The 11,770-nt window shown below is 42.9% G+C and overlaps 6 protein-coding genes across 6 annotated transcripts; 3 read left to right on the forward strand and 3 right to left on the reverse strand.

Annotated features, from left to right (window-relative positions):
* Positions 1-290: 290 nt before the first annotated feature.
* SS1G_04327 (predicted protein) lies at positions 291-1,526 on the reverse strand (the record flags this gene model as incomplete). Its single annotated transcript, XM_001594470.1, has 5 exons — positions 291-413; positions 608-699; positions 907-972; positions 1,320-1,345; positions 1,432-1,526. 5 exons carry the CDS (start codon positions 1,524-1,526, stop codon positions 291-293), a joined length of 402 nt encoding a protein of 133 aa, XP_001594520.1.
* A 741-nt stretch (positions 1,527-2,267) lies between these two features.
* SS1G_04328 (predicted protein) lies at positions 2,268-2,456 on the reverse strand (the record flags this gene model as incomplete). Its single annotated transcript, XM_001594471.1, has 1 exon — positions 2,268-2,456. One exon carries the CDS (start codon positions 2,454-2,456, stop codon positions 2,268-2,270), a length of 189 nt encoding a protein of 62 aa, XP_001594521.1.
* A 789-nt stretch (positions 2,457-3,245) lies between these two features.
* SS1G_04329 (predicted protein) lies at positions 3,246-3,529 on the reverse strand (the record flags this gene model as incomplete). The annotated part of the gene is made up of 2 exons (XM_001594472.1): positions 3,246-3,433; positions 3,472-3,529. 2 exons carry the CDS (start codon positions 3,527-3,529, stop codon positions 3,246-3,248), a joined length of 246 nt encoding a protein of 81 aa, XP_001594522.1.
* A 504-nt stretch (positions 3,530-4,033) lies between these two features.
* Positions 4,034-6,147, forward strand: SS1G_04330 (hypothetical protein; the record flags this gene model as incomplete). Its single annotated transcript, XM_001594473.1, has 3 exons — positions 4,034-4,334; positions 4,382-6,074; positions 6,132-6,147. The coding sequence occupies 3 exons, from the start codon at positions 4,034-4,036 to the stop codon at positions 6,145-6,147; spliced, it is 2,010 nt and encodes a 669-aa protein (XP_001594523.1).
* Positions 6,148-7,243: 1,096 nt separating this feature from the next.
* Positions 7,244-8,608, forward strand: SS1G_04331 (predicted protein; the record flags this gene model as incomplete). Its single annotated transcript, XM_001594474.1, has 3 exons — positions 7,244-7,667; positions 7,734-8,362; positions 8,420-8,608. 3 exons carry the CDS (start codon positions 7,244-7,246, stop codon positions 8,606-8,608), a joined length of 1,242 nt encoding a protein of 413 aa, XP_001594524.1.
* Positions 8,609-9,264: 656 nt separating this feature from the next.
* SS1G_04332 (hypothetical protein) lies at positions 9,265-11,040 on the forward strand (the record flags this gene model as incomplete). Its single annotated transcript, XM_001594475.1, has 2 exons — positions 9,265-9,731; positions 9,780-11,040. 2 exons carry the CDS (start codon positions 9,265-9,267, stop codon positions 11,038-11,040), a joined length of 1,728 nt encoding a protein of 575 aa, XP_001594525.1.
* Positions 11,041-11,770: the final 730 nt, after the last annotated feature.

Below are 11,770 nucleotides of genomic sequence, written 5' to 3' on the forward strand. Positions count from 1 at the left end.
TGTTAGAAATAGATGTAAGATAATATCCTAAAACCAACGTAAAGACGATAAGGGAGTTTAAGTAAAGATGTTAAGATGGATGGAGGGATGTATGGAACATTGAGATGGTCATTAAATAAACCCGTATTTGAAGCTGCAGTTAACTTATTAATCTTACATTTGTGGTCAGAATTTGAGCTTGCATCGAATTTATGGGAAGTCCCATCCATCCATCCATCCTCTTTCTTATTAGATATGTATAGGAGGCCACTAGAAGACGCGAAGTAAATGAAATAGATAGATACTACACATTAAAGCGCAGTATCAACGCAAGGATAGTCGTATCTGTTCATGTGAAGCAGCCGGGACATATTTCGACTGTTTTTGCTCCCCTCCAGACTCTCCTTGGTTGTTTGAAGATGCATTCGGATACTCTATGTTTTAGTTGCGTGCCTTGCCTTCCTATTGAACAATTTCGTTCCACTGTGATTCCGCAGGCTGTTCACTGAGAGAATTCGATACTATGCACTGCCTATGTGTACGATTGTCCTTCACGGGGACGTAGATTCTTTACGTGTAGGTAGTTCCATATGGTTATGAACGCTCAGCAGTGGTGCATCACACATACATGAAAGCAATTACTAGCAGCTTGGATCATGCTAGTATTGATATATGAGTTTGAATTACTATCGTGATTCACTCGCTCGGCACTAATCGTCACTGCAATCATAATTCAACCATAGCCACAGCCTCATACCACCCCTCAGACCATATATTATCTAGAGTATATCTATCTATCTCATCACTTACCTTCCAAAGTCTTATCGAATTAAGACTACCTGCCCTAGCACCCACACTGCAACACTAATCGACCACTCTTGAAGACTCTCCTCTAATGCTTCTGTAATTTCCCTTTACAATACTTACGGGCGGCTTCTGTTATTTTCCGAAATCTTTCCCATTCATCACACTTTCGACGGACAATGGCAACCTCTGAGAGCAAGCACATATCCCGTTTATGATATCAACCATCATTCTCCTACTCCTCTCAATTGCTACTATAAACTTTTATGGCTCGATCCTAGCCTTTATCTCCTGGGACACTTTGAGTGTAACAGAAGACCTTCATTTGGGCTACAAGACTTTCAAAATCTATGTTCTTCCCGAGCACCTTGACGTATCAAGCACTAAATTGGCACTAGCCTCTGGTATTACATCTCTGGTCACATCAGCAGCGTGCATAGCATATGCAATATCATCGCGGCCTAACAGCCAAAGATTAAGATAAACAGCAGTTCACTCTCCTCACAAATAAAAATGCTAATTATCATAAGACATACCCGTACCCTCCAGTTTCGCTTCTTCGCTGCGGTTTAATACTCAACGCACTCCTATCCTTTCTCACAATGGTATATCTCCAACTCACATACTTCCATTCAGCAACATACGAACCTAATTACCACGGACACTCTCATAGCGGTACTTTCGATTTCGAGTCTTGGACATGCCAAGTTATCCGGTACCCGAACGAATTTTCGCATAGACATTGTGCTGATGCAAAAGCTGGACGTGTTATAGAGGCTCTTTTGTGTTTTGATGCAATTTTTGCTGCTTTTCTGGGTGTTCCGGTGTTGCGGAGAGAACGAAGTATTAGTTATTCGGTAAATGATGGTGCGGGAAGATGGGCTGGGTACTATGTTGGCGACGGAGAGAAGGGTGATGGAGTGGTCGATTGGGTTGTTTTGCTCTGAGGTTTCAGTATGAGTTATGTAGCTGACTTGATGGTCAGGAGGAAAGCATAGAAGGGAGAAGAGGCAATCGCAGGTCTGTTGCCGAAATAGTTGCTATTTTCCCCCTCAATTTTGGCTACTTCGTCATGATTTTTAGCTGGAGTCCTGCTTCTAGGCAATTTTGGCATTGCCATATGACATGAAAATCCTCCATTTTTTGAATCTTCAATACTACACATACTGTTTCCCCTTGTTCTGATAAAGTATTTAATATTTCTCTCGCTTTTTGTCACTACCGAGAAACCTTCCGTCCATCACATGCAGATACACAACGATCACTCCGCAACGACACTATACTGTGCCATATTGGGTGCGTAATTAAGTGCTCGAGTACGTATGCATTTGTTGCTTTTGGCGTTGAACGTGGATATGGTCATGTTGGGCTAGTTTTGGTATTTTAGTGTATTTGTATGTTTGATTTTACCCCCTCGGATTGGAAAGTCACGATACTGTACCCTTTCTTTTCCTCCTCGCGTATTTCCCTCTCGACTTCATAGCCTAGAGGAAATAGAGAAAACAAGCTTCTATATCTCCACCACCAAAGTCATCCAAGTTGTGGTTCACAACTCCACCATACCTAGACTCAAATAGCTTCGATAATCTCTGAAGAGAGGTACCCTGGTCCCTAAGGGATGTATCCAACCTATAATCAACCTCAACTTTTACAATGATTGCCAACCCAACCATATTCGAACATGCAGTTCTTGGATATCCCTGGCATTACAGATGCCGTTGTGGTTCCTGTCCAGAAAATTGGTTTGATGCTTTTCTCGCGGAGGATCGGATTTTGTTTGTGAACCCGCGGAAGCCGTTTGCTAGGACTGCTAAGGGTACTGTCATTAGAAATAGGTTTTGGCAGACTATAATGAGAAGATTGATAAACTTGCGTAGAATTCTGGAGTTCATTCAGATCTGCATCTCTCCTCTCTATCATGGGTCGATTTTGTTCATGAATAGCACGGACAGCATGAACGTAGAATTTGAAACTTTCATCTCGACAATTTTCACTTGAGGAAGAAATATCTTCAACTAGAGCTACAGTATGTTACAGAATGTCTATTTTATGACGTAGTAATCGTGAGAACCCGGGTGGAATCCGAAACAAAGACAGCATTAAGAAATGCAAATTCTATCAGTATGTCATGTAGTATTGGCTGTGCAAGTGATATGGAAAGTGCGAGAGGTGAATTTATGAAGAATGTAAAACTATGATCCGTTGACAAGTCAATGCCAATATTGTGGTAATAGAATATAAGTACCAGCTGTTCAAGAGAAAGGTGATGAAGAATAAAGTTCAGCAGGTGTGAAAACCTTCAGACCTTGGGAACCGTTGTGAAGTATAGATGAATAGGGCAAGATAGAGAGGAGAAGACAGGAATATAAAAATTTGAAAGCATTCGTAGCGCACTAAGAAACCAAACTCGATTCGTTCTGCTCGATTTCCCTGGGAGAATGAATGGAGGTCAGAAGCCCGAGTCAAATGACCATGATTTCGACTTCCTCGACTTGATCATCTCCAGTACGTGTACTACCCAATAATGGTTTAAAGTCTAGACGTGCAAGATAGCCAAGAGGATTCTCGGCCCTCACTTTTTCAGCTATTTTTCGTATACAGTGCGGAGATTGTCCACAACTCAGAGATGCAACAGATCCAGTCGGAACGTCTAGCCCACAAATTTCCAGCTCAGCATGCGTGCTTCACCGGAAGAGCCGGAGTTCAGACGTGTAACAAAATCGATAGGAATTTCATGCACACGCATCTTGAACTCAACGTATTGCTATATCCCGTCCTAGGTCGACAAAGATGCCCATTTACATGCATGTAATGATTCGAATTAACTGCAGTTTTCAGCCATGCATTGTTAGGGTCATTCTGGCTGATGAATATGAAATGCATGTGTAATGAACGCATGATGATTCCTACACTGATAATATCTACCTACCTACCTAGCAGAGAGTACTACAGAATTCTACCACTTCATGTTGTGGTTCATTGGATTTGATGCTAAGTTAAGAGTAGACTAGTGCAAAGATTCATGTGATTATTTACAGCCTTGTCTTGCGAAGCTCGGACCAGCTAACTGGACATCGCGTCTCCCATCAGAAACAACCTCAATTCTAGATCAACAACCTTATTCAAAATTTATCATACGTGCCAGCGCAGCCTTACTTCACTTCTATTTGACTACGAAAATTCATCGCGCCAATAATCCACGGGAATTATCACCACAATTTATCCGAATTAACCACTGCCACTCGCAAAAATGCCACCCTTCAAGGATGAGCATATCCTTATTATTGCGCCAGGCTCACAAACTACTCTTGCTCAACTAGGTCTTCCCGAATCCTTCACTCCACCACAACGGCGATTCCCTACACGTATGTTTCTAGCTCCTGATGGGAAAACATATGAGCCATACAAAATTCGGCCGAAAAAGAAAGATGCCTCAGCTACAACAAACGGTGATACCGAGATGAGGGGACTTAAAGAAAACAAGACAGAGGAGGAAGAAGAATTAGAAGAGGTTCCTGAGGATGATGAAGGCGCTATTTGGCCATTGAGAGGTTTGCCCAATTTTTCCTACAGATTTACATGTACTGATAAAGTTCAGAGGGTCGAATTGAGAACCTCCCTGCCTTTTGCGCCTTTCTACATCATGTTCACAATCAGTTGTCGCCAACTCTTCATACTCCTGTTATGTTGATCGCACAACCTTCGTGGACGGCCAAGAATCATGAAGACCTTACTCAATTCATATTTGAAAAGTTCAGAACTCCGGCGCTTTGCATTATGGACAGTGCACTGGCAACTTCATATGCATTTGGAATTGCAAACTCAACGGTCATTGATGTAGGATTTGAAAAGGTTGACATTACTGCTGTCACGGATTTCCAAATAAGCGGTAGAGGAAATGTACCACAGTCGGGTGGAGAGGCTATGACATTGCGTTTGCAAGAGTTACTCAAGTCGAAGGGTTTTACGAGGGATATGGCGGAGCAATTGAAGAGGAGCCCAATTTGCGAGATCTTACCTCCCGGAACCCCTCTACCGGGAGGTGATGAGAATGTTGAGGCGGTAAGCAACCCTGCCGCTGCGGCCTCCACTGGTGCACCTTCTTCTGGACCAAATGTTAGGGTTACGGAAGCTCCTCGCGGGCCAGGGCACAATACCGAGGTGGGAGAAGAAGATGCCATTAATGGCGTCGATGTTACAGAGGATGATGGCGTTTTAGATGTTGCCAGTATTGTGGCAAGTGGGAAAACCCAAGAGTATCTGGCGAAGATCGAAAAGGAGAAAGCTGGAAAAGCTTCCAAGAAAGCACAGAAGGATAAAGAGGCAGCGGATGCAGCAGCAGCTAAGCCAGTGAGGTTACCAAATTCAAAAAGACCTCGCGCCACGTTCCACTACGAATCATCTCTTCCTGAGCCAGATACAAAACGCCAAAAGACACCTGAGCCAGTAACTACAGCGAATCATGAAGGAGCACCGTCTCCTACTGATGGTACCAACAAAACTACCGACACAACCACAGAACCCCTCATTGAGGCTGCAACAAGTACCGATCCGGCTGTTGCGGTAGACGGGGCTGTAGCTCGTGAACAAGCAAAGACTGCACGTAGACAGAAAGCTTGGGAAGATGAGCACCCAGACCGCATGAGGAGAGATATTGATATCGGCTTAGAACGATTCCAAGCAGCAAGTGAAAGCTACATGGACGCCATCGCCGATACTGTCTACAGGACAATTCTTTCCGTCGATGATATTTCCAAACGCCAAGATGCTTGGGACTCTTTGATCATCTGTGGATCAGGGTCAAAGGTCAGAGGCTTCAAGGATGCGCTGCTTGCCATCCTCAATAACCGATACCTCATTTCACCAAGCTCTGCAACCATGTTCATGAGCGAACTCCCATCAAACCTAGCAACACCTACTGGCACAGGGTCCATGACACCTAATGCTTCTTTCTCCTCGACACCACATCCAGTACCCTCAGCCAGTGCGGTCAATCCTTTACTCCTTGCAGCGACTACTGCATCTAATCCTGCACTTAATCCTAATAATTCAATTACCTCATTCAACGGCGGGGCAAATGCTCAGCATTCATCACACTCCCAGTCGCCTACTAGCATCAAGGTCGCCAATCCTCCAGGATATTTCCCAGAGTGGAAGACTTACGAAGAGGCCGTGTTCTTGGGATCTCAAGTAGCTGCCAAGGTGATATTCGTTGTAGATCAAGGATTGTCAAAGGGATTTTTATCACGAGTTGATTTCAATGAAGAGGGACCAACTGCTATTCACCAAGTGTAAGTTTTGCTTTCCTTCGATCCTGATATAGATTATATGTACTGATACAGAAACAGTGGACTTGTGTATTGAACTGTTATCTAAGAGGCGCATGTGGTGGTGCATTTGGGTTAAAAGCAGAGAATTATGATAAATTTTAAAAACAAAAAGTATACCCATATTTTCATGAAAGTTCTTGTATTCATATTTGTAGTAATAAAATGAATATTCTTATATGTAACTTGAGGTGAGATTCTCGAGAAAAGTATTATTGATGGTATGATATTGATTACTCAGTTACTTGCTCGGGGTTTTACTTTCCTGAACTCGTAAGATATTTTGCACAGAGATTTCAACCATGTATCTGGAATCAACAAGGGGTCGATAGGTAAGGGTTATGTCATACCATTTGATAGGTACCCAGGTACTGTGTATCTAAAATTCTCATAATCGCCTAATTCGGCAATTTCGATTCCATGAGCTTCAATGCAATAGAAGCAATGAGCCATTTTAAGTGGACTATTTCTTTCTTTTTGTTTTATTAGGTAGCAAAGTTCCCTTCATATATTTTCTTGGTTAGTGCAACAAATTCACCAATACCGCACACAACAGTGCGCTTAAAATTTCAGTCAGATTGAAGTTTATTTAAGTCACATCAATTTACTTTTGAACTCCTCAAACTTACAACAAAACACCGTACAACAATCTCCTCCCTCTTTCCTGTTTCCTCCTTCCTCTTTCCGACAACCACCCTCTCCCTTTTCCACAACCGCCTTGTCAATCAATAGGGATTTCTTTCTATTGATACTAGGTCTTTGATTTCATCGACTGGGTCCTCTTTACTTCTTTTCAAGTACATTATCAGGGTTTGAGGGTACATATTTTCTCTGTCCTAGGATCGACCTTTGAATTTTATGTGAGTATTCTTGCCCTGTTCCTGAATCCCTTAATCTACTCAAATTCTACATTTTTTCTGTGCAAACCCTTTTCACACATTGACTTTTTGCTTTTTTTTATCCTTGCACCCAGACTTGATATCGATCCGATGAGATGTACTTCCCGGAAACTCTTGTAGCTTCCTTATAAAAGAAATGCATGGATACAGATGACACGTTCGATCTCAAGCAACACATCCTCACTACTTGTGTCCTTTGGCCCTGCTAATGCTACCTACAGTGGGCAGTTCATCATGTCTCGCCTTAAAAGAACGGCTAGAGTACCGCCGCCTGGACCCAAAACAAAGGCAACCAAGACCACCAAGGCCACAAAGTCGAAGCTGTCTATTAAGAAGAAGAAAAAAACTGTCAGTTCGACCGAAGAAACTCCTCAGCCAGAGGTGAATGGGCCTATTGTGACAAACCCTGTTCACCGGATCTATAAGACAATCACTTTGGAAAGTGACGACATCGAGGATGGGTTGTGGATGATGCGTAAAATTGGTAATGGCAAATACGAGGCTGTCAACCTCAATACCGTTTCGCATGAAGACCTTTGCTCGGAAGAAAATGAGGCGAGAATGGCTTCTCATCCGGAGAGCGTCAATGTTTTCGAAGCTAGCCATAAGTCTTTGGAAAATATCAAAATGAAGTTAGATAGAGCTGTCTTTGCTGCAAGTATGTATTTGACTCCGCGTTCAATTACATATGCTTCACACGTACATAATTGACGGTTTACCGCAGGTGGAAAAGTCTTCCGACTCCAGAAGCTTCCTATCGAGTTGCGATACAAAATTTACGAGTTGGCACTGATTTCAGATTCTGGCTTAATACCTAGTGCGCTCCCCTTTGATGACGGTTGCAAGCAACCAGGTCTGGCGCTGGGCCTTATTGCCTCTTGTCGCTACATTAACGCAGAATGCATGCAGTTCTTTTGGAAGAATGCTTTCAACCTGAGTGCCCCCACCATTAAGCGTCTCAGAGAAAGCAAACAAACCTTGATTCAGAACGCTCGCAATTTCAAATGCGATTGGAGTGGTATTTTTTCCAAGGATTCATTTATTTTTGGACTACTTGCCTCTTGCGAACACCTTGAGACTCTGGAAATTGTATTACAGCGCTCGTGTGTATCTGACGGCCAGCCGACGTATTATAATCGTAAAGCACAGCGTCTACATCAAACCGACAACAGTATTCGAAAATTCAATAAAAGCAATGGTTTCGACAAACTCATTAGTCTCCGCGACCTTAAAAAGGTCATCGTTTCAAAACACTGGACTCTGAATCTTGACAAAACTCTGACCGAAACAGAATTCAAAAATTTCGAGCAGTTTTTGATAAAGAAATTGACAACGCCGGTAGCACCCCCTGTGGTAAGTTCACGATTATGCGAGTGCATCCCATTTATACTTTTCTGACTACATTCAAAGGCCTTTACACAACCTCCTTCAACTCCAGCGAGGAAGTCTACCAGAATTCAAAAGCTCGAAAATCTCAAACCAATCAAATATGTACCTGATCCAGTTAGCGATGACGAGGAAGCATCGTTGAACGAGGATGAGGACGATGACAACGATGACGATGACCAAGACGTTATGTCGATTGCATACATAACATGATAACTTACTCTATCTATTTCCGTTGGAATGATATCTCTATCATATGAAATGCGCTTTCAATGAGATATGGACAGCTTGAAGCCCTAATGTGTCCGGGGGTATGAATTCTTATGGTATGATATAGGGCTCATGAAGGGTTGATGCTCTGATACATGGAGGAACTTTAACACATGTTGTCTAATATATGGACTTGTAGAATCCCACTGATAGTGGTACTCTACATCACCCAATATTTACAAGAAGAAATTGCGTAGTAGGAGAATGGATAGTGGGAGGGGACATCGAGTTTTATGGGAGGATTTCATATCTAGTTAAACGGCAAAGCAGTGTGCATTACTTATGTTGCTAGACAGCGCCAATTATCAGAGAAGATTGCAAGACTTGTTATCCTTTTCACTAGTGAACCCAGTAGCGTATCAATAAAATCATGAAGTGAAGTCAGAAATCTGGACTCTAATAAGTGCCGAGGGAAGTTAGGTTAGCGTTCTGTTGTGGGGTAAAAGATTTAGCTCTGTTGGTCCGTGCACAATCAGATCAATGGTAATAGCTTCAAGATTTCTAGCACTCAAGACTTCTGGTTTCGCAAATTCAATAATTCAATCAAATCATATTTCACTTTTTTTGACCCACCATCGTGTTTGGTCACAGGATATAAAATGTCAGTTGACGGACAATCACCACGCAGGGGCTCTATACCATCAGCAAATACCCCAATCCTTCCGCCATTATCAGCATTTGCGCAAAAGCGCGCTCTAGAAGATGATCATCAACCTGCTGTATCGTCACCCCTCAATCCAGAATTCAAGATTCAAAAGACTGGGGAGGAAACGCCCGGTGGCATTCGCGAACGAGCTTCGAGGGCTAAAAAAGAATCGTTGAAGAAAAGGGAATCGAAAGCTGGATCACTTGCGCCAGAAGGGAGTGCGAGAGCTACACCCGATCCAAAATCAAGCTCTTCCAATAAAAAGAAAGCCGCAATCAACTGCATTACTCCTTTACGATACAAGATCCCCCCACCGAAACTACCGGATTTTGAAGCTCCTCGCGGACCGACTCTCCTTCCTTCCCATACCAAGACCGCGCCAGATGGTACTGAGATTCAATTCCACGAGACTACCGACCAGTAAGTTTTCAATCCATACTGTACTTAAATGTAGGCTTATATATACAGTGTATATAACAAAAAGAACTTTCGATATACTCGCGGTATAGCAGATCCTACTTTCCCTTCCATTCTTTACTACCGACAAACAGAAACGGAACCTTTTGGTGCTCGATTAAGTTTTGAAGATTCGGCTCCTCATATGATGATGGATGAAACGGCGACACACATTACAACCGATAAGGGGTTTAGAATGGCAAAGGCTAATGTAGGCATAAGGGAGGGCCGTTGGTTTTGGGAATGCAAGATTACAAGTGGTGTACCAAAACCTAAAGCAGGAGAACCAGCGCAAGAGTCGCATGGTCACGTTCGTATGGGATTCGCAAGGAGGGAAGCAGCTCAAGATGCACCAGTAGGGTTTGATGCCTATAGTTATGGTATCCGGGATGTGGCTGGACAAAAAGTGTGGATGTCTCGACCCAAGGACTTTTTTCCGGCAGGAGAATCGATACACGAAGGGGATGTTATTGGGCTAGAAATTAACTTACCATCTGAAAAGTTGCATCGAAAAGTCGTCGAAGGAAATTACAACCCAGCGGTTGATCTCACGGACGAGGACGACGGTGGAATGGAACGAGCAGATATGATACGAGATCGAGTACCTATCCGCTTTAAAACTCACCTCTACTTTGAACAAATTGAATACTCCACTTGCAAAGAACTAGAAGAGCTCATGAACCCATCGCCAGTCATATCATCAACCGGAGGTGTCTCATCTGCAAGCCAAAATCCTGGTCCAACTCACCCTGTGCCCGCTCTCCGCACTCTGCCGCACTCGTCTATTAAGGTCTACAAAAATGGAAAGTTAGTTGGGACGCCGTTTACGGACCTTTTATCTTTCCTCCCACCCGCCTCGAAACCACAACCTCAAGTTGGTGCTAGGGAAGGCCTAGATGATGGTATGCTTGGTTATTTTCCCGCCGTATCGGTCTTCCGCGGTGGCGCAGCGGAAGTCAACTTCGGTCCTCAGTGGTGGTATCCCCCACCAGGTTCAAGTACAGAAGAAAGTGATGTGGATATGATAGGTGATAATGACTCCTCTCTCCCCAGTATTAGAGCAGCGAGCGAGCGATATGATGAACAAATTGTAGAGGATATTCTTTATGATATTGTCGATGAAGTTGATTTCTGGATCAGAGATGGAGGGGATAGTGGGAAGGGTAAAAAGAGGGATTTACAGTTTGCTAATGGAGGGGCTGCAAACGGTGGGGGATTGGGAGGTGGTGAAGCGGGTGGGGAGATTAAGGAGTTGGTGCAGGATGATGAGTAAGGTGATGGCGTCTTCCGTGAGCAGCGTGCAGCTCAAAAGTATGTGTGCAGGTGGAATAGAGAATAATTTTATGGATATGGATACGGATATGAAAACTAGCATGGACATGGCTATGGAAATTCATGGCGTTTGCTCGGTGCTGTACATCGAGATGCTAATATTTATGGGACATATATTCTTAAACAATGGTTGCTCCGTGTTTAAGATCGAGCTGAAGTGTTATCAAGGAGTGGGCTGTGTAATATGGAAGATGATACTAGAATACCACTTGCCAATGAAGCAGAGTAATTACTCAAATCTATGCTAATATAGTAATTCAATTTACATTTTAACTAAGACGATAAAATTTTTCGAGGGTTTTCTTTATGATTTTGGAATGGGCAATCATCAAGCTTGTGATAGATACGCGATAGTATAATAAGTGTGATGAAACAACAAGAAAGGTTTTTTTTGCCCAAACTGAATGCTTTTTACTCAGATGGCTGTACATATCTATATATCTACAAAATCAATCATACTGATTGAAGATTTAATGAGGGAGAATAACTCTCTCATCTCATCTCATCTCATCTCATCTCATCTCATCTCATCTCATCTCATATTATCTATGATAATTGCCTTTAGTTTTAGGGTTAGTTTTCCATCAGATACTAATACTAATAGAGGTGGCTACCTCACTGTTCCAGTATTTATTTATTTCATTGAGAAAGTTAGGTGGGAAAGGCGTTTT

This window comes from Sclerotinia sclerotiorum, genomic scaffold, assembly GCF_000146945.2.
Source record: "Sclerotinia sclerotiorum 1980 UF-70 scaffold_5 genomic scaffold, whole genome shotgun sequence".
Classification (NCBI taxonomy): Eukaryota; Fungi; Ascomycota; class Leotiomycetes; order Helotiales; family Sclerotiniaceae; genus Sclerotinia; species Sclerotinia sclerotiorum.